Genomic DNA, 22628 nt, shown 5'->3' on the forward strand with positions numbered 1-22628 from the left:
GATACTATTCCACTGAACGTCACTATTTATTTTTGTCATCAGTAAAAGAATTAGTTACGATTTCATTTTTTCCTCTTCTTATTAATCCTTGGTTTCTCTCTCAAAACAAAAATGAATCAACAAGAAGGTAGGAATATGAAAGGTTCACGTATATGGGTCGAAATGTTTACATGCTTTTATTTTCTTTTTTTTTTTTGTTAATTTTTCACTAGAGAACAAAGTAGAAAAGTGAAAAAATATTAGAAAAGTAAATCATGAGATGCTCATAAATTAAATAAAAAAATCATCAGAAAATAAAAATAATCATATACTTACTTTGTCTTAATATATGTGTAAAATTCTAAACATCTATTTTTGTGAGACAGAGAGAATAATTCTTAATATATTAAATGTTTAGTATATTCTTTTTCTGTACTTAATGCTAAATATTGAAGAAATAGATATATTTAAAAATCAAATTTTCAACCTATATATATATATCCTCATAGGACAATCAGGGAGCTAGTTTGAAGTGGTTAACCACGCTTAAGAAAGCAAAGAGTAAACAAATATTATTTGTGTGATATGGATAGGTATCAAACAATTTATGCAAATTAAACAAATAAATAAAATAAAGAGAAATATACATGTTAAATTTCAAGAGAAGAAAAAAAAACAAGAATAAGTCAATTTTTAACCAAAAACCCGCGAAGGGAACTGACAAAATATCTAGTTAGTGGGTCTAGGAGTAGCCCATTCGACACTTAGGATAAGATTATCATAACCATAACCATTCAATTTGTTAATTGCTCGCTGCGCGTCTTCTCTACTCACAAAGTTGACAAAACCGAAGCCTCTGCTCGTTCCAGTCTTCTTGTCCATGGCCACATGGACTCGACTCACATCACCAAATGAACGGAACAAATCCATCAAATCTGGTTCACGCGCGTCTTCAGACAAGTTATTCACACGGACAGAGTTCTCGTTGTTCCTTGTCCTCGTGTCTGACACAGCATTGCTTCTTTCTGCACCTTCTCTCATGCTTGGTGGGACATAGGAAGCAGCCTTCCCTGTGCGAGCTGGCGCAGTCCACTTCGATGTTTCTGTCTGATCTTTAGAGGAATGGTTATTTTCAGGGCATCTCGCTGTCCAGTGTTGACCTTTCTTGCCACAGTTCCTGCAGATCATAACGACCGCACCAGATTTACCCAACTCTGGTGATGCCTTTGGTTCTTCCGCTTTGGTACCTGAAATATCAAAAGAAAAAGGTTACTTACAGTAGAACCAAGATCTTTGTTTATAAGCAACTAAAAACTCGGATATATGACTAATATTTTGGTGACTAATACATAGCTTTAACGTCAGTAGCAAGTTAACTGCTAATAAAGCAAATTCGTTTTTAGTTGATCAGATATAAACCCTACAGGTCTTAGAACACATACATAATAAGCACAAGCTTAAACAAAACACTTAAAATAACCCTACCAAAGCCGTAAACGTCAGTTACAAACCCTAAACAAAATAGTTTGGTCAAAGCCCTAAGTAACAAGTTATCGTTTTCAGTTGATCAGATATAAACCCTACATGCAAAAACAGTAGACATCTGAAGAAAGAAAACATACCAGACAACGCCTTGGGGCGTTCCAAAAGAATCTCCTCGTTGAAACCGTAGTGAGGCGGCTACCACCGGTATCATCATCATCATCATGAACAACATCGCCGAACTTAGCCCAGGTGCGCCTCTCCGCGATCCGCTTAGACTTAGCTCCCATGCGGACACATGTCCTGACGATATCCTTGCGGACACGTATGGTGGTCGTAACCTTTGCCATCTTGTTCTCTTCAGTAAACCTATACTCTATAAGTTTCTTTAACCCATTCTTGTCCGGCCCGATCACTTGCTTCGGCGGAAGCAAGAAATCAAGCTTCTCATCGTCTTCCTCTATCTCTCCCCATCGAACCTTGTTCGTTTTCTCTATCATTCTTTCCTTTGTGATGATCATGATTAATTGTTTAGTTTCTGAATGAGAGAGCAGTGTTCAAGAAAGCACTAGACGGTATCTGGGTGGTGACCCAACGCCTACCGCCTAAACGCTTAGTCGGGGCCTAAATGGTTTTTAGGCGGTTTAGGCGTTTACAACATAAAACATTATATATATATATATATATATATAATTATATTAAAATATATGTTATAAAAAGAAAAAATTTATAAATTATAAACAACGGTAAGAAAAATACATTTATTTAAGTTATATTAACAACATATAAATGTTTATAATTACGTATATAGATATAAAACATAATAATTTAATTATATGTAATTTAAAAATCAAAAAATAAATATTAAAATAAAATGTATGTAATTTTAAGCGGGCTAGGTGGTCATCTAGGCGTCTGCTGAGCGCCTAGCGCCTAGACGGCGCCTATATGGCCGCTTAGACCGCTTTCTTGAACACTGAGAGAGAGAAATAATTGCTTTATAGTAAAAAAAAAACCTCAAACATAGTTTTAAATGGAATCGGAATTACAAATAATATACACGTATATATCTACTTATTTATTTAATTAAAACTTTTGTTTATATATTTCCCATTATTAAATATTTTCAATTGTTCCTTTTCATGTGGATTAGGTGTACCGAAAACTTAACTATACAAATTCCTTCTTCTTTTCTAGATGATTTATCTTCATTACAAGATATAATTTTACAAAATTCAATATTCTTTTTCCATAAAGAGATTTACTCTCTTTTATTTTCTGTTTGTATTAGGCATAAGTCACATAATTAAATTCTGATAATATGTAAGACGACATTTATTTTAATCTAACGAGACGAACACAAGTGTGAATGAGTTAGCCAGAGCAAATGAAATATTGTTCATTGCTCAACGGACATGTTCCTCCCCATTAAAAACCAAAACAGAATCAATTCTTTTTTATTTCTTTCTTGGAGTGGAAGAGGAATCAAAGAAACATTTTGTTATTGTTATCTCCATTGATTTGGAGAAAGTATGAAAAGTGAAAGAAAAACAGGTCAGGTGTGGGAATCTAATTTTACCCGACAATGGCTGTTGTTGATTCTTTTCCCCATAAGATTCTTCAGTCTTTGTTCTGTTTCTGAGTTGTAATCTTCTATCTTAAGGTTCTTACTCTGTTGTCTTAGTGCATTCCCACACACACACACAAATTCTCTTTCTGAGAGAGACAGTCCTATATATTCAGTGGCTAATACTGATCAATTCCATACAATAACTAAAGAAAATAATCAATATTCTCCAGCATAACCTTCCACAATCAGCTGCCATGAAGAGATACAATCGAGAATTGTTGCTCATTATTAGCATTTGCTTCATCGCCTTTGCTTTTGCTGAAGAACTTCAATGCTGTTCAGACAAACCAGTCTATGCAGTCCAGAAAGGCAATTAGTCGGTTCAATGTTTGCTAAAGAACATTGTTTGCAAAGCTATATATCATATTTTTTAACTCTTCTTTTTTATTTTTTGTTGGTTGCAGAGAGACCAGTCGTCAGAGTACCTGATACCACGAGCACGATAGCTCAGGAAATTTCGCAGACGAGCAGGGCAAAAGGTGTTTATGGAGGTGATATGAACATACCTAAAGGAAAGAAGAACAGATCCATGGCCTCCATGACCAAATCTACTTTACTTGCACTATTTCATGCAACAATTGCATCTCTAGTCCACCTTTTCTTCTACTAATACGTAACATCTTAAAATGTAAGATCTTAATGTCTTATCAGATATAAGGGTTTTATATTCCAATGTGCATAATGTTTTTGATGCAAAGATTGGAAGCTGAAGACAACTTTGAACTGTTCCATACAATTCTAAGTAATCAAAGGTGCATAGTAAGAAGTAAGTACCGAGCATGTTTACTGTTTAGTGAGGAATCAGAAACAGCTGACTAAAAAAATCACATTACCTAGTAAATTTCTTTGTTCTGTTTCTGAGTTGTAAATCAGTCATGCTGAATCAGTGAGTATGAATTCCACAATCTGAAACCAATCAATTCATTAAAATCCTGTCATGCTAAAGGAACGATTAGACACAAGAGATTAAACTTTGGCATCTTGATCTCCTCCACATACATCAGTCTCATGGTACAAAGCAAGTTTGGATGTTTCACAAGGTAGAAGGACATTTAGTTTCCTGATATCTTAGTATGATCTTTTTGGGAGATCATTCACTCTCTCGAAGTAACACAAATCTAACGTTTCTAACAAAACCAAATCTACCATAATATGGCGATATATATATATACAAATGTCACTTGGAGTATAAGCCTAGAGAAGCAGAGAGTGATTCCATATTGTATCAATGATTCTAAGAGACAACATAGTGTATCAACACAACTATATAAGCATTCAACCTAAGGATAAACAACTCACAGAAGCCAACAAGTATATAATGTTAACCTTCAATCAATCTTGCATTACACCAAAAGGGATCAACACAATTGTTTTCCAAACCTTTCAATACATAAGTAAACTGCAAAAGCAACTTATTGGTACAACAAGTCAAATCAAAGCAGCAGTTTCAAGAAACAAACAGATAAAGAGACATCAAGAGGAGTAGAGAGGGCGTCTGTATTCATCAAAGTACTCTTCACGGTTCTGAAACACAATCACGTAAATCGCGTATATTATCCCAGGGACGTAGCCTAAGATAGTCAGAACCAGACAAATCAAGAACTCCACCTGCAACAAATTAATGTATAAAGATTTCAGGAAACCACCAAAATCAAAAATAAACTGATCCACTCCAGAGAAGCTTCATATTGAGGAGTTCGAAAGATCCAATGTGAGCTGTACAACGTATATATATACTGTAGCTATACAAGGTTAAGTTAAACCCGAGAACTAAACCGACTAAACCGGCCATATAATCTGATAGAGCGAGAGAACTTACAGTGCAGCAGCCCTTCCTGAGGCAAACTCCGAGAGGCGGAAGAAGGACCGCGATTAAGATCTCGCAGAGAATCTCACAGTTGCTCGGCATTTTTTTCAGAGATGAGAGAAGAAGAAAGCTCTTAAGATTTTTTTATATCTTCTTTGTAATGAAAAAGAAAAAATCTAATGGAGAAGAAGAAGCCTTGAGAAAAGACAAAACACTAGAGACTTGCTGTCACATAGTACTAATCAAGAGTAAGCCACGTTTTTGTTTACTTTGGTTACCGCTACGAAGTCAACCACGAGATCTGCACCGTACACATTTTTCGATATTTAAATCGTACGGCTTCAAATTTACATCTCGTGCATCACTAACACCGAACACGTACGTTATTACGGTGCAACTTAACACACCAGATCATTTTTAGATATTTTTTTGGTCTCTGACTCGTCCACGTGACTATATGGGCCTAGTAAGGCCTGTCTATTTTAGTTAAATCCGGGACCATAAACGTAGTAAATTGATCATAACCACTTGCTCAAAGTAGTCTAAAAAAATAAATCTATATTTTCTCCAGCATAATCTTATACCATAATGTTGAAATCATCACACGAAAAATGAGATACAATCCAGAATAAACTCCGGCAGTACAAATCTTGGCAAAGAATCTGATACATTAGCACTTAGCAGTTAGCACTAGCAGAGTTAGTACCTGATTTGCTGGAGCCAACAAGAAGTTATACATCAAATAGATAGCCGATGTATCAACAACACAGAATATACTTAAAATCTTCAATACATAAAATTGCGAAGCAACTTATTAGGGTACATGATAATCAGTAAACAGTTACAACAACATATTGATCCAAGTAAATGAACCAAAAAAAGGAGAAATCAAGCTGAGTTGAGTGGAGCTCCGAGTTCATGATTGCCTTCACGGTTTTGAAACACGATCACGTAAAGTGCATAGATTATCCCTGGAATGTATCCTAAGAGAGTCAGCACCAAGCAAATCAAGAACTCCAACTGCAAAAACAAAGAGAATCAGAGTCAGTATTTTATAAAACCTAAAAATTCAAGATTCAAGATTCGGTTTCCAAGAACTGAGATTTGACGATCTCGGAAGAGAAACTTACAGTGCAACATCCACGCTTGAGGCAAACTCCAAGAGGTGGAAGAAGGATCGCGATCAAGATCTCGCAGAAAACTTCCATGTTGCTCGCCATTTTTTCTTAGAGGTGAGAAGAAGAAGAAACTCGGATGTGATCTTAAAACGAAGTAGTGGAGAAGAGTAAACACTAAAAGACTAAAAAGTAGTCGGCACAGAGATCCAGTTAAGCAGAGCAATCCACGGCTTTTATTTTTGGCGCTATGAAGTCAACTACGAGATCTGCACCGTTCGTTTAACCGGTATTTAAATCGTACAGTCTATCTTACTTGCCGACATCTCGTATTATGTTATTTTACCTTACCTTGCCCCCACCTTTCTTTAGATATTTTCTTCTCAAAAACACCACATCACATTTTGGATTGTATTATTACTCTAGTTAAAGCATCACGTGAATACGTGGGCTTAGAAAGGCCGCCTGTCTTCAGTTAAATCTGGGACCGGGCTCTGTTTAAATATCGTCGTACCGATATTAAGACACTGATTAGTGATTAGTCGATGTTGGTGTTGCTTAGATGGCAAGTTATAAAGCTACTGACGATGAAAACGGAATTATTACATTTACTTAACACATTGAACACTAAAATCCAGACCTGAAGTAAAGACCAACATAAATGTACACTACAAAGGTACTAAGATTGGGAATTTAGAGACAAGACAAAGAAGAAGGTTTTTCACACTGATTAAGTATTCAAAGATAGATAAACGAAGTGGATATAGCATAGAGGAAGTAGAGTATCGAAACCGATCAACAAGTGGATGTACGTACGTGTCTGTCTGATAAACCCATCAGTCCATCACCAGTTCATTCATTTCTGGGATTTCCCGGTCTTGACATGCGTCGAATAGCCATGGGAACATGAAATTAGGCTTATTGATCTCCTTCAAATTGTTCAAGCTCGAGGTACACGTAGTTATCTCCTCGCTTTTTAAGTATATACACCCGTATAAGTCCATGTACTCTAGATCCTGACAACCTTCACAAACAGAGACAAGACCTTGAGCAGTCAATGTGGAGTATCGAAACTCCAGGTGCTGGAGCTGAGGCATGTGTATCGCAATAATATCCGCCTCCGCATTCCCGTATTTGGAATATCGAGCCAGATAGTCGAGTGGCGCGATAGCTGTAGGCAGGTAGGGATTAAGCCGGGGATATTGATTCCGTTTAAGAGTCTTGAGACTCTTGCAGTTCCTCCCCAAGATTCTCAGAGACTCGTGAGATAAACCATAAGAGTAGCTTATATCAACTTCTTTAAGGTTTCGACAGTTGGAGGCTATATTCATCATCGATGCATCTGTAACATTTGGGCAGCTCTTAATCCAAAGTACCTCAAGTTTAGGACACCTTAATTCAAATGGAATGTCAATGATAAGTAGTATAAGAATTATGAGCTAAGAAAACAACACTTTGATTTAGCAACAATTAATATTGAAATCTTAGGATCAACCTAGCTCCATGGAATCAAGCAAAGCAAGTCAGGCCAGAGATGCGTACCTCTCAGCGGCGTAAGATAGAGAGCGATCTGTACAGTGCCTGACACGAATTTCTGTGAGTCCACCTTGGCTCCGATCAACAACAGATTGGAAAAAGGAATCGACTTTATCCTCAAACTCTGGAGTCCACCAGTTGATCGACTCCGGGAACGATAAAAACCGGGTTTCCAGATCGAAGATGGTGTTGAGTGATGGATCAAAGCATGCGTTCATCCAGCTCTTGCTGACCAGCATCGGTCCGATCCATCTCTGTTCATGGCTCAGCCGTGAGAAGATGTCGAGAAGGCATTCCCGAGTCATCTCAGACCAGTCAGGGCTGAGTCTTGAACCCATCTCCACCTTTCCTTCACCATCGTTGACTTCCATTAGATTGAAATGGACGTATTCGTCGTGTGAGTACACGAACAAAAAGGTTTAGACTTTATAGAGTTGACGGAAACAAAAATGTTGAGACTTTTTCAGCTTACTCATACAAAGCAGAGCTTTTCAATTTTAGCTTCTTGTTTTCTTTACTGGGTCATCAATACCCTCTCCAGTTTCAATATTCAGTCGAATCAATTGAGCTTTGAAAGTTAATCATGGCTAATGTTTAGGTTTGGTGTTTGAGCCAAACGTTTCTGCTCCCCGACTTCGATGATGAGAATGAGTAAGAAGAGCCAACAACACATGCGATTCTGTAATCATCAAATTGGATTAAAAGGATAACGTTGTCACTTATGACAAGAGTTGTTCATATGTTTTCCTATGTTTGGGCAAATGGATCAAACCAAACCTTATATAATCTATATATATACTTGTAAAGCATATGTGCACATTGGGTTAAATCATTACCTTGCCCCCACTTCCTTTAGATATTTTCTTCTCAACTTAACAACAAACCAGATCACACATTTTTGGATTATATTATTACTCTGACTCGCCCCTAATATGGTTCAAGGATCACGTGACTATGTGGACGTAGAAAGGCCTGTCTTCAGTTAGATCTGGGACCGGATTGTGCTTTCAACATCGTCTTTCCAATATCAAGATACTGATTAGTGGATGATGGTGTTGCTTAGATGGCAAGCTATAAAGCTACTGACGATGAAAACGTAAGTTAGTATTCTTCGTTGAATAACTACATTTATTTAGCCCATTTTCCTCAAATGTGTATTCACTTGACACTAAAATTCAAAGCAAAGACGACCGTAATGTACTACAAAGGTATTTTAATGTTTACACATTTTACACAAACACAAAAAAAAAATTAAAGATGGGGAATTTAGAGACAAGGCGATAAAGGAGAACGGGTTTCAGTTTCACACTATGTTAACTATTCAAACACACAGATAGATAAGAACAAAGTAAATATGTCATAGAGGAAACAGAGCATCAAAACCGGTTAACAAGTTGATCAAAACATGCGTCTGAATAAACACTCATCACCATTCATTCTTCTCTTGGATTACCCGGTCTTGAAAGGCGTAAAATAGCAAAGGAAGGAATGAAGTCCGGCTTATAGATCTCCCTCAAATTCTTCAAGCTCGAGGTACATGTGGTTATATCCCTTTTGTTCAAGGATATACATCCGCTTAAGTCCAGGTACTCTAGATTCGAACATCCCTTACAAATCGAGTCAAGACCTCTAGCAGTCAAAGTGGAGTATTGAATCTCTAAATGCTTGAGCTGTGGCATGTATCTCCCAATTATTTTAGCCTCTATATTGCCGTATCTAGGAAACGTAGCCAGATAGTCTAGTGGCGCGACAAGTGTAGGCAGATCAGGACCTAACCGGGGCAACAAATTCCGTTTGAGAATCTTCAGATTTTGGCAGTTGCTCCCCAACATGATGAAAGACTCGTGAGTTATACCGTAAGAGTAGCTCATATCAAGTTCTTTAAGATTTAAACAGTTTACGGCTATCTTCTCCATCGATTCATCTGTAACATTTGGGCAGCTCTTGATACAAAGTACCTCGAGTTTAGGGCACCTGCAATGCAAATGGAATTCACATGACATATTGACATCTAAACGATTAGGAACGAGTTTCCTACATTGTTGATACCTTCTCTGATCAGGAAAATATTACGCAGTGATGCGTACCTCTGAGCGGCGTAAGAAAGAGAGCGATCAGTACAGTGCCTGACACGAATCTCTGTGAGTCCACCTTGGCTCCGATCAACAACAGATCGTAAAAAAGAATCGACTTTATCCTCAAACTCTGGAGTCCACCAGTTGATCGACTCCGGGAACGATAAAAACCGAGTTTCGAGATCAAAGATGGTGTTGAGTGATGGATCAAAGCATGCGTTCATCCAGCTCTTGCTGACCAGCATCGGTCCGATCCATCTCTGTTCATGGCTCAGCCGTGAGAAGATGTCGAGAAGGCATTCCCGAGTCATCTCAGACCAGTCAGGACAGAGTCCTGAACCCATCTCCACCTTTCCTTGGCCGTCGTTGACTTCCATTAGATTGAAATGGACGTTTTCGTCGTGTGAGAGTACACGAATAAACTTCAAATGTTTAGACTTTATAGAGTTGACGGAAACAAAAATGTAGAGACTTTTCAGCTTACTCCTACAAAACAGAGCTTTTCAATTTTAGCTATTGGGTCATCAGTAACCATCCCAGTTTTAATATTCAACCGGATCAATTGAGCTTTGAAGTTAATCATGGCTAATTACTTCGATGAAGAGAATGAGTAAGAAGAGCCAACAACACATGCGATTCTGTAATCATCAAATTGGATTAAAAGGCTAATGTTGTCACTTATGACAAGAGTTTGTTCATATGTTTTCCTAGGTTGGCATATGGATCAAACCAAACCTTATATAATCTATATATATATACTTGTAAAGCATATCTGCACATTGGGTTATATCATTAGATCAAATACTATCTTATTATATCAAATCCTACTTACATACTAAGAACCTTAAACACTTAAAGTTAAAGCCACTGGATCTTGCCATGTGACTTTCCTTTTTACTGCTCTATGTAACTCTTTCTCCACATCTCCGCAAATCGGTAACTTTCTCTTGTTGTCATGTAGATCACTGATTCTGTTATCAAGCATTGCATTCTTCATTGCTTCCGCTACCATATTTTCACCATTCACTTCCCGCTCATCTTCTTCTCTCTGCAACCAAAACGCAAACAAAACCCACAAATAACGCTCAGTAAGTTCTCAAGACTCTTAACAAAAAAGGAAGACCCTAAAATAACAAGAGTTGTTTGGCTATACCGAGATCTGGTTAAGGTCAAAGCCCGGGACTTTGTTGGTGACAGAAGTGTTCCCCTCTCCGTTAAGGTCAGGAAGTGAAACGGGATTTGTCAAAATATCCTTTCCTCTGCTCCTTTTTAGCTTCTTTTCCAAGTCACAACTTGCATCCTTAGCCAATGCTGCCTTCTCATTGCAAATTGTATTCTTCTGTTTCAAATCAAAAGAAGGGACAGATGCTCTCAGACTAGAGTGCTTCTTTCTCTCACCACTTGGGACCTCAAAACCCCCACCAGAGTCTGACAATCTCAACATCTTTGGAGACGTTTCAAGAGTTTGGTCTTGCTTCAAGTGTTGGTATCTACGTCTCAAGAACCTATCGTTTCATTCCATCAAACACTCAATAAGCCAATGAATGTAAAAAAAACACGTAAATTCCATAAGAAGATCAGAGATTATTATTACCTAACTTCTGCCTTGAGAGTCGATCGTTTTTGTTTCACCATCTCCAGTTTCCTTCTTTTGACTTCCAAGTCCTGAGAGAACAACATCAACAACAACAAAGAAGCAAATTTCAAAACTTGTTCTTCTGGTATCTTAGAAACAAATATCCAAACCCAAATTCATGACAAAACATCAGATCACCCAGATCAGCAGATCCAGAGGAAATCAAAACATATCAAAACCCTAGAAAAATCAATTACCTTTTCCAACTCCAAAACCTCCGTAAGGGTTAATCGGACATTGCCAGCAGAGGAGTTCATCGGATCTGTTCAGTGAAAACTGGGAATCACAGATTGGAAAAGACACCAAGCAAGCGAGAACGAGAAGAAGAAAAGAAAAAGAGAGAGAGAGATGAGAAGAAGGAAGAGAGAAAGGCAAAGAGATTAGGTTTAATGGTGGTGGTCTTATTCCTTTGTATGAAACCATCTCTCTGACCAAAAGACTTAAAGAAACCCCAAAGAAGCCACCACATGATTGATTGATTTTGGGTGCCCATTAACAACAAAATCGAAAATTGAACAAAAAAAATTAAAAATTTGGATTTTCCTTTTTATTTCTTTTCTTTTGGTGAGAGAAGTCTATGAGACAGACCAGACAAAGCACCAGGATTAGTGATCAAGATGGAAAAGAGAAAGAAAGAATTGAGAAAGAAAAAAATCAAAACTTTATTTTTTTTTTTTTTAACTTTTGTACCCTTTTGGAGGTTGCAGAAGAGTAGCATTGAAATGCTGACCAAGTAAACAAATAAAGGTTCTTCCTTTATTGTATTGTGTTTATCATTATGTTCATTTCTTTTGTGAGGTGGATTTGATAAATTGGGTAGAGGAGATTTGAATTAAAAAGGCACATATGGGTTACTGAAGAGATAAAAGAGAGTTGACATGGTTGGATATGTTATGTAAGAATTGAAAAATTTATGTAGAGAGAGGTTGTAAAGATATGGGGTGGTCTCTAGAGAGAGAGAGCAAATAAATAAGAGTTGGGTTTTGGACAAACAGTGAAACAGGAGCAGAAGAAACTATGGAGATTGGTCTGGTGTGTATCATGTGTGTATATATATATATATGTATGCGTATATATATATTATCTTCTTTATATTATAATGTATGTGTGTATTTTGTTGCCCGATGCATATTTCACATCTTATTTTTGGACCCATCATTGAAGATGACCATTATAGCCTTTCTAATCAACTTTTCTTTTCGTTTTTTCCAATTATAGTCAATAAAAAATATTTATTAGAGAAAATTGGTTAGTTTTCTTACTTTTATATTTTGAAGTCAAAAACAACAAAAACAAAATTGGTTAAAGATTTTCTGGACTAATATTTTTCTATTAATTTGGAGTACATGTTTTTGTTCATACATTTAGTTTGAAAGTTTATTGTGTAGCTATAAATATGATGATATTTAACTAATTATATTGATCACTTTATTAAAATGATCCTATTTCTTTTGTGATTTTACACATTTATTATTATTAAAAAAAACAACTAAGTAAAAATAAACTTATTGACTAATTATTTCTTGTATACATGTTTGATAAAGTTGTACCAGTGATTTGTTAAATTTATTTTTGTGTAAAAATATTTCCTTGAGCTTTTCTACAAACAAATTTTTATATATGTACCCAAGAAATTAATGAAAAATCTTTATTTTTGTAAATAATCCACATTAATGTTGTAGGATACTATAATCTAAATTTAATAGTAGCAATTTTCCATATTAAATTCAATGATAAATAGGAAATCAAACTTGAATAAAGAAATTACGTGGATTATTACAAAATTATATCTTCTACAAAAAAAAAAAGAATAAGGAAATTAGAAATCAGAGCCCTCTTAACCTAATAGTACAAGTTTAAAAGGGTTTTAAGCTCTGTTTCTTCTCCACAAAAATTATACTAATATTTTCCCCTATTGACAACGTTTCTGAGTTTAATCACTGACTACCGCAAAACCCTAAAAGCTAAACGAAAACCATTGACGACTATCTCTGAGATGGAAGAAGAGAGACCCTCGACGTTGCCGTTTGCAACAAGTTTTAATCCTTCAAATCCACTAGGGGCTCTGGATGAACTCCTTGACTTTATTGGGCAAAAAAGCAACTTTCTGATCAAAGACACGGCGGAGAAGGAGATCGTCACTGCTGTTACAGCCGCGATCACCAAGGAGAGGCAGAGGAAAACAGAGGAGGAGAGCGTCATCATGACTTTGGAGCCAGAGACGACTCCCCCGGAGGAATCTGGAGAGAAGATGAGCAAGAAAGCAGCAAAGAAAGAAGCGGCGAAGCTAGAGAAGTTGCGCCGCAAGAAGGAACAACAAGAAGAAGAATCCTCCCGTAACGCAACTTCAATGTCTCTCGAAGATGACGAGTACTCCAGTAACTACGGCGACGTGATTCTTAGCGGGTTACCCGATCCGAAAGCAGAAACGTGGAGAAAGGCTGTTGAAGGAAAGGAGTGGACCGATGTTAGCGATTTGGTGGGAGAGATGGTGGGATCAGAGGTTCTGATCAGAGGCCGAGTTCACACTGTTCGCTCAGGAATGTTTGTGATCTTGAGGCAAAGTGGATTCACGGTGCAGTGCGTGGCCAAAAAATCGGAGGAGACCAAAGTAAGCGCCAACATGATTAATTTTCTCAAAGAGCTGAGTGATGAATCCATTGTTGAGGTTATTGGTGTTGTCTCTCTCCCCAAGGATCCCGTGACCGGAGCCACACAGCAGCAGGTTGCTTTCTTTTAATTTTCTTCTCCTCCGAATTCGTTTTGATCTATTAATGTGACATAAAAAAGTCATTAATTCTGTGTTATAATTGCAGGTTGAAATTCAAGTGAGAAAAGTTTACTGCCTCAGCAGATCCTTGCCAAAGTTACCACTCATTCCGGAGGATGCTGCCAGAAGCGAAGCGGATATCGAAAAATCCGAAAAGGTAGAATAATGTTTAAGATTTGTTGGAACTTGCACTACAGTAGTGATGTGAATTCTGATAACTAGTGGTTCTGCTAATGTTTCTATGGCTTTTTATATGTTGATAAGAGCTGTTTGTTTCAATGTTTATTACAGGATGCGGCTAAGCGTACCACCGGGCGCCGCAAACGATATGTTCGTATCCTTCAGGACACACGTTTGAATAATAGGGTTCTTGACCTCCGAACACCAGCAAATCAAGCAATCTTCACCTTAACGTGCCGTTTCAAATATGTAAGCTCTTTATCTCTGCTAAAGGATTTGCTATGCAACATGATTGATCATTTGTTAATGCTAGTTTGGTAGGTAAAGTATTAGTACTCTAGATATGTTCTATGCTGCTTAGCTAATACATAGCTAACTATTTTGTAGACGTTCGCGGAGCTGCTATCATCCAAAGGTTTTATAGATATCAACACACCGAGAATTTTGGGTGGTAGTAGTGAAGGAGGTTCTGCTGTATTTCGCTTTGACTACAAAGGGAAGCCTGCTTGTTTGGCTCAGTCTCCTCAGCTTTATAAGCAGATGGCAATATGTGCTGACTTTCCACGCGTCTTTGTGATTGGTCCTGTTTTCAGGGCTGAAGACTCGTTCAGTCATAGACACCTGTGTGAATTCACTGGTGTTGATGTGGAGATGGGGATTCAAAGAGACTATACCGAAGTAAGTTTGTGCTCTTATATACTATATGATTTCCTCTCAATTTCAATTAACTTATATGCTATCACTGCTTTTTCTGCAGTTAATGGACCAGGTGGACCACTTATTTCTGCCTACATTCACTAAGATAAACGAGATGTTCTCTAAGGAACTGGAAACTGTCAGAAAGCAATACCCATTTGAACCTTTGAAGGTAACAATATGAGCAATTTATTGAATATTTAGAATTACTGAGTTTTTGTATTTTATTGAATTCTGATAATTGGCACTAAAATGCAGTTTCATGAGAAAACATTGAGGTTAACGTTTGAAGAAGGGATTCAAATACTCAAGGTATGATCATTGACTTTATTTTGCATCTAACCTATACTTGAAGGAGTTATGCGAATGGACTATATCAATAAAATTTGGTAATCGTCATGTGTTGACAGGAAGCTGGTGTGGAGATTGATCCTTTTGGAGATTTAAACACAGAATCTGAGAGAAGACTTGGCCAGCTCATTCGGGAAAAGTAATTAATCCACCACTTTTTTTTTTTCTTATATTCTTAATTCACAAAGATGTGATGCTTAAATTTCGTATATCGCAATTGCAAACTTGCTCTAACACTATATATGATGCTCTTGTTTTCAATATAGGTACAACACAGACTTTTACATACTGTATCGCTTTCCACTCGCGGTTAGGCCATTCTACACAATGCCCTGTGAAGATGATCCTCGTTACAGCAAATCCTTTGATGTCTTCTTGAGAGGTATGCATTTTTGAGTTATATGTTTCTTCCCACCAACTATATATGTTGACTAAATTTGTATGCGGTTTAATTTGTACTAGGCGAGGAGATCATATCAGGAGGACAACGTATCCATGACCCAGAAATGTTGGAGAAACGTGCAAGAGAATGTGGCATTAATGTTGAGACAATATCCACATACATCGATTCGTTCAGGTAAAAAAAATTCAAACCCGGACCATTAGATAGTACTTAAAAGTTCCTAGAAATTGATTATCATAGGTTGTTCACTAAACAATTAACATGCATGGTTGACAGGTACGGTGCACCTCCACATGGTGGATTCGGAATGGGGCTGGAGCGAGTGGTCATGCTCTTCTGTGGACTGGACAACATCCGTAAAACATCCCTCTTCCCTCGTGACCCTCATAGACTTGCACCTAAATTATACATAACCAAAACAACAATGCTATTACCATTTTATTTTTTAATCATATATTGGTTTAATTCATTCTGTAGAATTTATAAATACACTACTCATAAATAGAAAAATCAAATTCTTTTTTCGTTGCCATGGAATCCAAATTTCTCTTCTTTGATCAAATCAAAGACCGACCAAGTCAGTCATAAACACAATCAAAGGACCCTTAAGAATGTCGACGTGGCGTTATATTATTGGTTAGAAACAAAACTATGTCGTTCTTATAACTTTGCGTCTTGACGAATTCGAGACTGAGCAGTACGCGTCTCTCTCTCTCTCTCTCTCTTCCTTTTCCTTCTTCTTCTCACTCAGCAGAGCAGAGCCCATGGCTTCGTCGACGGCTACGACTACTGATTTCTTCAAGCCTTACCTCTCTCCTTTCTCCAATGGTTAGTTTCTTGGTTTCTTTTGCCTTATTCCTCTGTTAGGTTTCTTCTGGTTTTGATAAGCTCTCGAAAATCAGAATTCAATTTCTGAGTAAAGGTTTGATTACCACGCGAGCTTGTCTCAGTTAGACTAATTCTAGATTCTGTATAGTTTTTGATCATCTTCTTCGTATATGGGCATTGCTAAATTCAGGGAACGCGGCGCAACGAAGTAGTAGACAGAGCCAGAGCGTGGTATGGTTAAATCGGAAGAACTATGTAAGGTCTCTTCGTGTTAATGGATTATTTGGAGGTGGGAAGAAGGACAATAAAGACGATGGTCAATCAAAGGTATGTTTTTTTTTTTTCATGTTACATGTTTAAACAAAAAACAGTTCTTTAGATTTTTGTCTCGGCAACATAAAGTTTTAACCTTTGGAATTTGGTTTCTTGTTTTTTTTTTTTTGTTTTTGGTCTTTAAGGCAGGAATTCTTGGTAATATGCAGAATTTGTATGAGACTGTGAAGAAAGCTCAAATGGTTGTTCAAGTAGAAGCTGTTAGAGTGCAGAAGGAGCTTGCTGTGTATGTCCTCCTCCCTCCCATTAGCCTAACCATTTTCATTACTAAAGTTTTTAAATCATGCCTGCTTGTATCCTCTCTTCTTGTTTCAGTGCTGAATTTGATGGTTATTGTCAAGGCGAGCTTGTTAAGGTATTATTACAGACTCTGTTTTATGTCCTAAATTTACTAATAGATCACTTTACACACTATGTTATTATCAAATTAAATCAAGTTAAGTGAATGAATGTTACACATTGTGCTGTCTGATTCATTACTTTTGTGGATTGTTACACAATGATATGCTAGTTTTAGTTTGTTTTTCGATCTCTTACTAGTTAAGTGACCAAAAAGTTTGAAATTGTATCAGGTTACATTGTCAGGTAACCAGCAACCAATCCGCACTGATATCACTGATGCAGCAATGGAATTAGGCTCCGAAGTGAGTAACCTTCATTCTCTTAACTTTCTGTTGCACTTGCTTCTACATCGGAATGATCAAAGCTATATTCTGTCAGCTTCTCATGTGTCATGTTTTTCCTTTGGCAGAAACTATCACTACTTGTCACGGAAGCATACAAGGACGCACATGCAAAGAGTGTACTGGTAATGACATCACATACCATATTTTAACTATACAAACTTATAAATATCCATTTTTCTTTCATCCCTTGACTATATAGGACCTTTTTGGATTTCACAGGCTATGAAAGCGAGAATGAGTGATCTTGCGCAGAGCTTAGGAATGCCACCGGGTCTTGATGGGTTATATTAACAAAACATAATACTTTTTTTGTGATTTCACTCTACTTCCAGGTATGAGAAGTCCAGTTTTTGTTTTGTATATCGATCAGTCAGAATCAGAAAGAAATGAAAGCTCTGTTCTGATGAATTAGAGAGATATATTTGAACCTTTGTGCTTCTTTGATTTATCAACAATTACTCAAATGCTCTCAAATCGTTTTGTTGTTTCCAAATTGTGGAAATGAATCGAGCTTTTCACTGGAAAAAAAAAAGAGGAAATAGAAGAAACCGAGTTTACTCGGAATAGGTTCCTAATCTGGTAGCCAAATTCTGCTTCTTACTCTATGTTTACGGTTACTGAAGTAACTAATAAGATCTTGGAAGCTCTTTTCCGGCCAAGAATGATCTGAAAAGAATGAGAGCACGCTTTGGTTCGAATAAAGGCACCTCGTGGCCTGCTCCTCTTACCGTTGCAAAGGTCAATCCCTTGTAAACCTCTGTCCATCCTCCCACCTGTCACCACCCGTAAAAATCACTACCTTATATATATAATACATATCCATGTATGTTTATATATGTAATGTATGTTTATATATGTAGTATGTGTATGTTTATATCATACCTGGTTATCAGAATACCAAGGATACCAACGAGTTTTCACCGGGAGATTGAGATGGCTAAGGGAAAACCGGGTCGCGGTCACTGGAACCACCGAGTCAGTATCACCGCTGCGTATGACAGTACAATCAACAATTTGGTTAAGTAGCCAAAATACTGAGTCTGAGTTTCCCTTGGTTTATTACAACTAGACCTGAGATGACATGGCCGTTTTAAGCTAGACCCTGATTTAGTCCATGTTTTACCGTATCCACCAATGTGACTGTCTATGGTTACGATGAGACAATATACCAAGCTACATTGAACCATAGTTTACCTGAAAATCCAGATCCTCAAACCAGACGCTGCAAGTTCCTTGTATATGGGCAACATCGTCTTGTCGGAATCTTTCCAGTTCTTGATCAGAACATCACTGCACCAGCCGAAACAAGAAAACCATTACACTCAGGATGCAATTGTTTTTTTAGCAAATCATCATTACACGGTCGCTGTTTACCTGCAAGCTGTCCATTTATAGCGAATTCCAGTGACATTAGCGTGCATAGCTCTCTGTACATCGCGCCGGTTAAAATACTTTTCTGCGTAACTCTCGGTACAAGGATCGTACCCTGACACTAACCGTTTACGCAAAAGTGTGTTCTTCATGCGAACAAAGAAACCAGTACTATTGTCCTTCTTTTGTTGTGCAGCCACGCACGTTGGGGTGTAAATGCTATACTGATCAATGTCACCGAACTCGTGGTTCATGGCATAGTTAACCGCGGTGTCGCAATCGTCAGACGCTCTCTCGGCCGTGAAATTGCAGTATTTAAGAATGGACTTGTATGTTTTGTCGGATATAATTGCATGAGTCCACCAGTAAGTTACAGTTCCTATGCTGTCGTACTGATTGTCCGTCACGGCGTTTCCCACCTTGAGAAAAAAAGGATGTTAATTTACGAACTGGACATATAGTTTTGATTTGAGCTAGGTAGACCCTTTTGTTTTGTTTTTTTACCATGAATCCTTTCAGATTAATGATAGGTTTGGAGAAAGCTTTGTTGTAGTCATGGATCTTTTTGGCAAGCTGAGGAACATAATGCCCTGTCCAACATATTAACATTAATCGATATAGTCATCAATGAGTGATTTCTTAAAACTAAACCGAACCATTTTGTCAAAAGATAACGTACCGGCGTAGCTTTCACCAGCGATATAGAAGTCTCTGTATTTGTATTGGGGAAATTTCGATAACCATTTGATAAGAAACATCAAGCTGTCTTGAGCTGTGATTAGGAATATAATCAAAAACAAAATTTAATTTACTCAAGCAAAACATAAATTAAGAAAATGGAATTAACCTGTTCGTTCATCTCCTGAATCATTAAGATCAGAGCTTGTGTTCGTGTAGGAAAATCCAACTCCGGCCGGTGATTCCAAAAACAGAAGGTTTGCGTCTGTTGTACACATTCAAGTTTAGTCAAAATAAATTCAATATCAGAACGTTATTGTTTCCATACGGTATGTAATGAAATTATTTATTAATTAGTTACCTGTGTTCCAAGAAAACTTGTTTAGATAGAGATTAGAACCAGTTTTGTTGATACGGAACGGTCCAATTTCCTCTGAAGCTCCATAAGCAATAGACGAACAGCCCGGTCCTGAGTATATAAATAAGATAACCAAAAAAAAATATTCTTATGTTATAATTACAGTTTTCTTAATCAAATTTGATCCAAACAACGTTCGTGATTAACAACTTTTGAGCTCTTTGTACCAAGATGAATGTGACCCAAATTATGATGGCATCTTTCTGTACATGCTCTGATTTTCCCACTAGGAATGATTAAATTAAAAAAAATTTAAATAGCTATATACCACAAAATATAAAGAATATTTGATGACGCTTATATTTCTGGACCAGAAAAAATAGCCAAAATAAAATGAAAAAAAGTGTGAAACAAAAATCACGCGCGGGCGTGTGTTGTGTGTTTGTGCTTACAAAACTGTATAACGAACATATATCATCATTTTCGCCATCAACTTGTGACATCCATGAATACGCATGCGTCCACTGAAACAATTGCTATAAGTCTATGTATATATAGTAAGCTTTTGTAAATAAGGGCCACTTTGTTATGTTTTTTTTTTCTTTTCCAATATATATAACAAGGTCAACTTTCTATTACATATTTGAAAAAAAAAAAGAAAAAAAATGATACTCAATTTATTAGAAAAAGTAGTAAGCTTTCTAGTAGTAATGTGTATGTGTATGTGTATGTGTATGTGTTTTTCTGGATCTAACCCAATTATTAAAGGCAGCAAAAAAGGTATGTTCACCTTTTTGTCATGCTTTCTTACAGAAGCTAATGAAGAGACAGAAGAACAAAACAAGTTGACACCAGAAAAGTGACTAGAGAACTCTCAGTATATAATGATTTCATTGAAGAAACTAAAACTCTTGTCATTTTAATAGCAAGAATTGAAAAAAAAAAAGACTTAACTTGCTCAGGCTAATCATCCCCATGTTTTTATGTACTTGTAATTGCATTATATGCTATTCATAGTCACCATGAAAGATTAAGTCCAAGACAAGATAATAAGCGTTTTGTGGCCCTACATGCGGATGGATCAGGGGCTGCATCCAATTTTTAAGTGTATTTTAGTGGGAGATGAGGGCTTTAACTGCAATGCGCTCGACTACTAGACGTGGGTAGGAGGAGTAGTAGATTGCACAGAGTACAAAATCCGAAGCTCGTGGAGGACTTATATAAAAAAGTATTTCTTAATGGTATTGAATAAAAGACAATTAAATAAAGCAAAAAAATAAATAAAAGGAAGTGCATGTTCCATTAATGAGAGGCAGATGGGGTGGTTGATATTGCTATTTTGGTTGGACATTGATTTGTTTTCATCCAAAATAACGAGTTTTTACTTACATATATATATATATATATATATGCACAAATTAGTAGTTGCTAATAGATGTGTCTTGTTTGTTTAGTGACTTTAGTCTCTATCTTATTCATTGTTAAGGGATTTAAGTTTTTGTGTAGAGAAAATATTGTTTGTTTTCTCTCTTTGACCCTTTTACTTTTAAGTATCTCCTTGTCCAAAAGAAATGGGACTGTACTTATCATATACTATTCCATACCTAACCATAATTTTATCCTAATCCTTTTAACATATGGGTCTTCGGTGTGGTTTCGTTTTATTTTTCAGCTTTAGTTTAATCTACTGGGTCCTTATTTTAGTTTTGTTTTATTTGGTTTAGTATAGATTAACTTACGACTCATAGGCGGAAATAAACTAGAGAATTATACTCACAAAAAAAAACTATATATACATATATATATATAACACCTATATATATATATGTAATATAATAGTACTTAAGCATATAGATATACTTCCTATTATAGAGTAATTGGACTGGAGAAAACTGACCTCCGTTGAGCCAAAGAAGAAGGGGTTTAGTGTGGGGAGAAGGAGAAGATGACTCACTGAGCCAATAGAAGAGAGCACGACCATGAGACTCGTTAACATTGACATAGCCTGAGTATTGTGAGAATGCGACTTTTGGTTGCCCTGGAAGTGCTTTAATTCTGTCCTTCTCTTGCTCTCTTGAAGAAGAAGATGATGGTGATGATGAAAATGTTGTCGATATAAGAGCGACAAGAAGAAGGAAAATGAGATGGATTCTTGCCATTTTGTGTTCTCTGACACTTTCTCTACACTTTTTTTCTTCAATGGTTTTTTTCTTTCTTTCTGTGTGTTAGCTCATAGAGTATATGGAGATGTATGTTTGTATTTATGTTTGTATATATATGAGTGTTAATGTAGAGAGATGTATGGATGTGGTTTTGGAGGTTCATATTTAATGTGTGTTTTGCTGAGTTACTACATAATGTGCAGGTTGGCCAGCTGTGAGTGGACCTTTCTCACTCTCTCTCTCTATGGTAATGTGTATTTATTGGCAGATATCATATATGTTGAGTGCATTTAGGTACTATTCACGAGCTTGTGTTTATACATCCAATTATAGGGACTATTCACGAGCTTGTCTACAACACCTCACATTTACTAATTTTGATGAAAATGCTACATCATATATGTAGATGATTGATTGAGCTTATATTTGTTATTGAAATTGCTTCTATCACATAGAATTGTGTCGCGACAAATGCGGTGAAAGTGCGAAAAATGCGACAAAGGTCACTATTTCTGCTCTGAAAACACATAAGATAAAAAGAAATTTTGGTTA

The 22628-nt window shown here is 36.8% G+C and overlaps 10 protein-coding genes and 1 pseudogene across 13 annotated transcripts; 3 read left to right on the top strand and 8 right to left on the bottom strand.

The window, feature by feature from the left end:
- Window positions 1-616: 616 nt before the first annotated feature.
- On the bottom strand, window positions 617-1994 carry LOC104720048 (eukaryotic translation initiation factor 3 subunit G-like). Its single transcript, XM_087468888.1, has 2 exons — window positions 1602-1994; window positions 617-1226 (listed from the first exon to the last, which is right to left on the bottom strand). Exons 1-2 carry the CDS (start codon window positions 1980-1982, stop codon window positions 1164-1166), a joined length of 444 nt encoding a protein of 147 aa, XP_087325014.1. The 5' UTR covers window positions 1983-1994; the 3' UTR covers window positions 617-1163.
- LOC147935794 (uncharacterized) lies at window positions 709-1020 on the bottom strand. The gene has a single exon (XM_087470289.1). The coding sequence runs from the start codon at window positions 1018-1020 to the stop codon at window positions 709-711; it is 312 nt and encodes a 103-aa protein (XP_087326415.1).
- A 1172-nt stretch (window positions 1995-3166) lies between the features above and the next one.
- Window positions 3167-3758, top strand: LOC147935795 (uncharacterized). The gene is made up of 2 exons (XM_087468889.1): window positions 3167-3400; window positions 3496-3758. Exons 1-2 carry the CDS (start codon window positions 3286-3288, stop codon window positions 3699-3701), a joined length of 321 nt encoding a protein of 106 aa, XP_087325015.1. The 5' UTR covers window positions 3167-3285; the 3' UTR covers window positions 3702-3758.
- A 649-nt stretch (window positions 3759-4407) lies between these two features.
- LOC104717126 (PMP3 family protein At4g30660) lies at window positions 4408-5116 on the bottom strand. The gene is made up of 2 exons (XM_010434658.3): window positions 4911-5116; window positions 4408-4699 (listed from the first exon to the last, which is right to left on the bottom strand). The coding sequence occupies exons 1-2, from the start codon at window positions 4998-5000 to the stop codon at window positions 4565-4567; spliced, it is 225 nt and encodes a 74-aa protein (XP_010432960.1). The 5' UTR covers window positions 5001-5116; the 3' UTR covers window positions 4408-4564.
- Window positions 5117-5654: 538 nt separating this feature from the next.
- On the bottom strand, window positions 5655-6412 carry LOC109127028 (PMP3 family protein At4g30650). The gene is made up of 2 exons (XM_019231129.2): window positions 6029-6412; window positions 5655-5918 (listed from the first exon to the last, which is right to left on the bottom strand). The coding sequence occupies exons 1-2, from the start codon at window positions 6116-6118 to the stop codon at window positions 5787-5789; spliced, it is 222 nt and encodes a 73-aa protein (XP_019086674.1). The 5' UTR covers window positions 6119-6412; the 3' UTR covers window positions 5655-5786.
- Window positions 6413-6595: 183 nt separating this feature from the next.
- LOC104720049 (putative F-box/LRR-repeat protein 19) lies at window positions 6596-8052 on the bottom strand (annotated as a pseudogene). Its single transcript, XR_015568318.1, has 2 exons — window positions 7556-8052; window positions 6596-7405 (listed from the first exon to the last, which is right to left on the bottom strand). The product of XR_015568318.1 is annotated as a putative F-box/LRR-repeat protein 19 (transcript).
- A 637-nt stretch (window positions 8053-8689) lies between these two features.
- On the bottom strand, window positions 8690-10123 carry LOC104717127 (putative F-box/LRR-repeat protein 19). The gene is made up of 2 exons (XM_010434659.2): window positions 9637-10123; window positions 8690-9523 (listed from the first exon to the last, which is right to left on the bottom strand). Exons 1-2 carry the CDS (start codon window positions 9999-10001, stop codon window positions 8983-8985), a joined length of 906 nt encoding a protein of 301 aa, XP_010432961.1. The 5' UTR covers window positions 10002-10123; the 3' UTR covers window positions 8690-8982.
- A 293-nt stretch (window positions 10124-10416) lies between these two features.
- On the bottom strand, window positions 10417-12327 carry LOC104717128 (uncharacterized). The gene is made up of 4 exons (XM_010434660.3): window positions 11458-12327; window positions 11219-11289; window positions 10778-11129; window positions 10417-10672 (listed from the first exon to the last, which is right to left on the bottom strand). The coding sequence occupies exons 1-4, from the start codon at window positions 11515-11517 to the stop codon at window positions 10469-10471; spliced, it is 687 nt and encodes a 228-aa protein (XP_010432962.1). The 5' UTR covers window positions 11518-12327; the 3' UTR covers window positions 10417-10468.
- Window positions 12328-13026: 699 nt separating this feature from the next.
- LOC104720051 (aspartate--tRNA ligase 1, cytoplasmic-like) lies at window positions 13027-16192 on the top strand. Its single transcript, XM_010438020.3, has 10 exons — window positions 13027-13985; window positions 14077-14187; window positions 14322-14459; window positions 14598-14888; window positions 14968-15078; window positions 15165-15218; window positions 15317-15396; window positions 15524-15639; window positions 15720-15834; window positions 15937-16192. The coding sequence occupies exons 1-10, from the start codon at window positions 13257-13259 to the stop codon at window positions 16163-16165; spliced, it is 1974 nt and encodes a 657-aa protein (XP_010436322.1). The 5' UTR covers window positions 13027-13256; the 3' UTR covers window positions 16166-16192.
- Window positions 16193-16305: 113 nt separating this feature from the next.
- Window positions 16306-17981, top strand: LOC104717131 (nucleoid-associated protein At4g30620, chloroplastic-like). The gene is made up of 7 exons (XM_010434663.3): window positions 16306-16488; window positions 16679-16815; window positions 16947-17047; window positions 17137-17176; window positions 17394-17465; window positions 17573-17629; window positions 17727-17981. The coding sequence occupies exons 1-7, from the start codon at window positions 16425-16427 to the stop codon at window positions 17796-17798; spliced, it is 543 nt and encodes a 180-aa protein (XP_010432965.1). The 5' UTR covers window positions 16306-16424; the 3' UTR covers window positions 17799-17981.
- LOC104717130 (serine carboxypeptidase 24) lies at window positions 17927-22307 on the bottom strand. Of its 3 annotated transcripts, none has more exons than XM_010434661.3 (9): window positions 21812-22307; window positions 19918-20025; window positions 19726-19821; window positions 19558-19650; window positions 19383-19468; window positions 18882-19297; window positions 18702-18797; window positions 18390-18495; window positions 17927-18280 (listed from the first exon to the last, which is right to left on the bottom strand). In XM_010434661.3, the coding sequence occupies exons 1-9, from the start codon at window positions 22071-22073 to the stop codon at window positions 18134-18136; spliced, it is 1410 nt and encodes a 469-aa protein (XP_010432963.1). In that variant the 5' UTR covers window positions 22074-22307; the 3' UTR covers window positions 17927-18133. The 3 variants fall into 3 exon arrangements, with proteins under 3 accessions (XP_010432963.1, XP_087325017.1, XP_087325018.1); XM_087468891.1 differs by having other exon boundaries at window positions 21869-22203; XM_087468892.1 differs by lacking the exon at window positions 21812-22307 and adding an exon at window positions 20142-20736.
- Between the last annotated feature and the right edge of the window lie 321 nt (window positions 22308-22628).

The sequence above is a fragment of the Camelina sativa genome, chromosome 10 (assembly GCF_030686135.1).
Source record: "Camelina sativa cultivar CO46 ecotype springtype chromosome 10, ASM3068613v1".
In the NCBI taxonomy this organism is placed as follows: Eukaryota; Viridiplantae; Streptophyta; class Magnoliopsida; order Brassicales; family Brassicaceae; genus Camelina; species Camelina sativa.

Excerpts from the sequence above, each read along its gene's own strand:
- LOC147935794 (XM_087470289.1), bottom strand. The coding sequence starts at position 1,020 with ATGAGAGAAGGTGCAGAAAGAAGCAATGCTGTGTCAGACACGAGGACA.
- LOC104720048 (XM_087468888.1), bottom strand. The coding sequence starts at position 1,982 with ATGATCATCACAAAGGAAAGAATGATAGAGAAAACGAACAAGGTTCGA. Across the intron at positions 1,227-1,601 it reads ACGCCCCAAGGCGTTGTCTG|GTACCAAAGCGGAAGAACCA; the intron begins GTATGTTTTCTT and ends TTGATATTTCAG.
- LOC147935795 (XM_087468889.1), top strand. The coding sequence starts at position 3,286 with ATGAAGAGATACAATCGAGAATTGTTGCTCATTATTAGCATTTGCTTC. Across the intron at positions 3,401-3,495 it reads AGTCTATGCAGTCCAGAAAG|AGAGACCAGTCGTCAGAGTA; the intron begins GCAATTAGTCGG and ends TGTTGGTTGCAG.
- LOC104717126 (XM_010434658.3), bottom strand. The coding sequence starts at position 5,000 with ATGCCGAGCAACTGTGAGATTCTCTGCGAGATCTTAATCGCGGTCCTT. Across the intron at positions 4,700-4,910 it reads TCAGGAAGGGCTGCTGCACT|GTGGAGTTCTTGATTTGTCT; the intron begins GTAAGTTCTCTC and ends AATTTGTTGCAG.
- LOC109127028 (XM_019231129.2), bottom strand. The coding sequence starts at position 6,118 with ATGGCGAGCAACATGGAAGTTTTCTGCGAGATCTTGATCGCGATCCTT. Across the intron at positions 5,919-6,028 it reads TCAAGCGTGGATGTTGCACT|TTGGAGTTCTTGATTTGCTT; the intron begins GTAAGTTTCTCT and ends TTGTTTTTGCAG.
- LOC104717127 (XM_010434659.2), bottom strand. The coding sequence starts at position 10,001 with ATGGAAGTCAACGACGGCCAAGGAAAGGTGGAGATGGGTTCAGGACTC. Across the intron at positions 9,524-9,636 it reads CTTTCTTACGCCGCTCAGAG|GTGCCCTAAACTCGAGGTAC; the intron begins GTACGCATCACT and ends TTTGCATTGCAG.
- LOC104717128 (XM_010434660.3), bottom strand. The coding sequence starts at position 11,517 with ATGAACTCCTCTGCTGGCAATGTCCGATTAACCCTTACGGAGGTTTTG. Across the intron at positions 11,290-11,457 it reads AGGTTTTGGAGTTGGAAAAG|GACTTGGAAGTCAAAAGAAG; the intron begins GTAATTGATTTT and ends TTGTTCTCTCAG. Across the intron at positions 11,130-11,218 it reads ACTCTCAAGGCAGAAGTTAG|GTTCTTGAGACGTAGATACC; the intron begins GTAATAATAATC and ends ATGAAACGATAG.
- LOC104720051 (XM_010438020.3), top strand. The coding sequence starts at position 13,257 with ATGGAAGAAGAGAGACCCTCGACGTTGCCGTTTGCAACAAGTTTTAAT. Across the intron at positions 14,460-14,597 it reads TAACGTGCCGTTTCAAATAT|ACGTTCGCGGAGCTGCTATC; the intron begins GTAAGCTCTTTA and ends ACTATTTTGTAG. Across the intron at positions 15,397-15,523 it reads GGCCAGCTCATTCGGGAAAA|GTACAACACAGACTTTTACA; the intron begins GTAATTAATCCA and ends TTTTCAATATAG.
- LOC104717131 (XM_010434663.3), top strand. The coding sequence starts at position 16,425 with ATGGCTTCGTCGACGGCTACGACTACTGATTTCTTCAAGCCTTACCTC. Across the intron at positions 16,816-16,946 it reads AAGACGATGGTCAATCAAAG|GCAGGAATTCTTGGTAATAT; the intron begins GTATGTTTTTTT and ends TTGGTCTTTAAG. Across the intron at positions 17,466-17,572 it reads CAATGGAATTAGGCTCCGAA|AAACTATCACTACTTGTCAC; the intron begins GTGAGTAACCTT and ends TTCCTTTGGCAG.
- LOC104717130 (XM_010434661.3), bottom strand. The coding sequence starts at position 22,073 with ATGGCAAGAATCCATCTCATTTTCCTTCTTCTTGTCGCTCTTATATCG. Across the intron at positions 19,651-19,725 it reads TTCAGGAGATGAACGAACAG|CTCAAGACAGCTTGATGTTT; the intron begins GTTAATTCCATT and ends TCCTAATCACAG. Across the intron at positions 18,281-18,389 it reads CTTGGTATTCTGATAACCAG|GTGGGAGGATGGACAGAGGT; the intron begins GTATGATATAAA and ends GGGTGGTGACAG.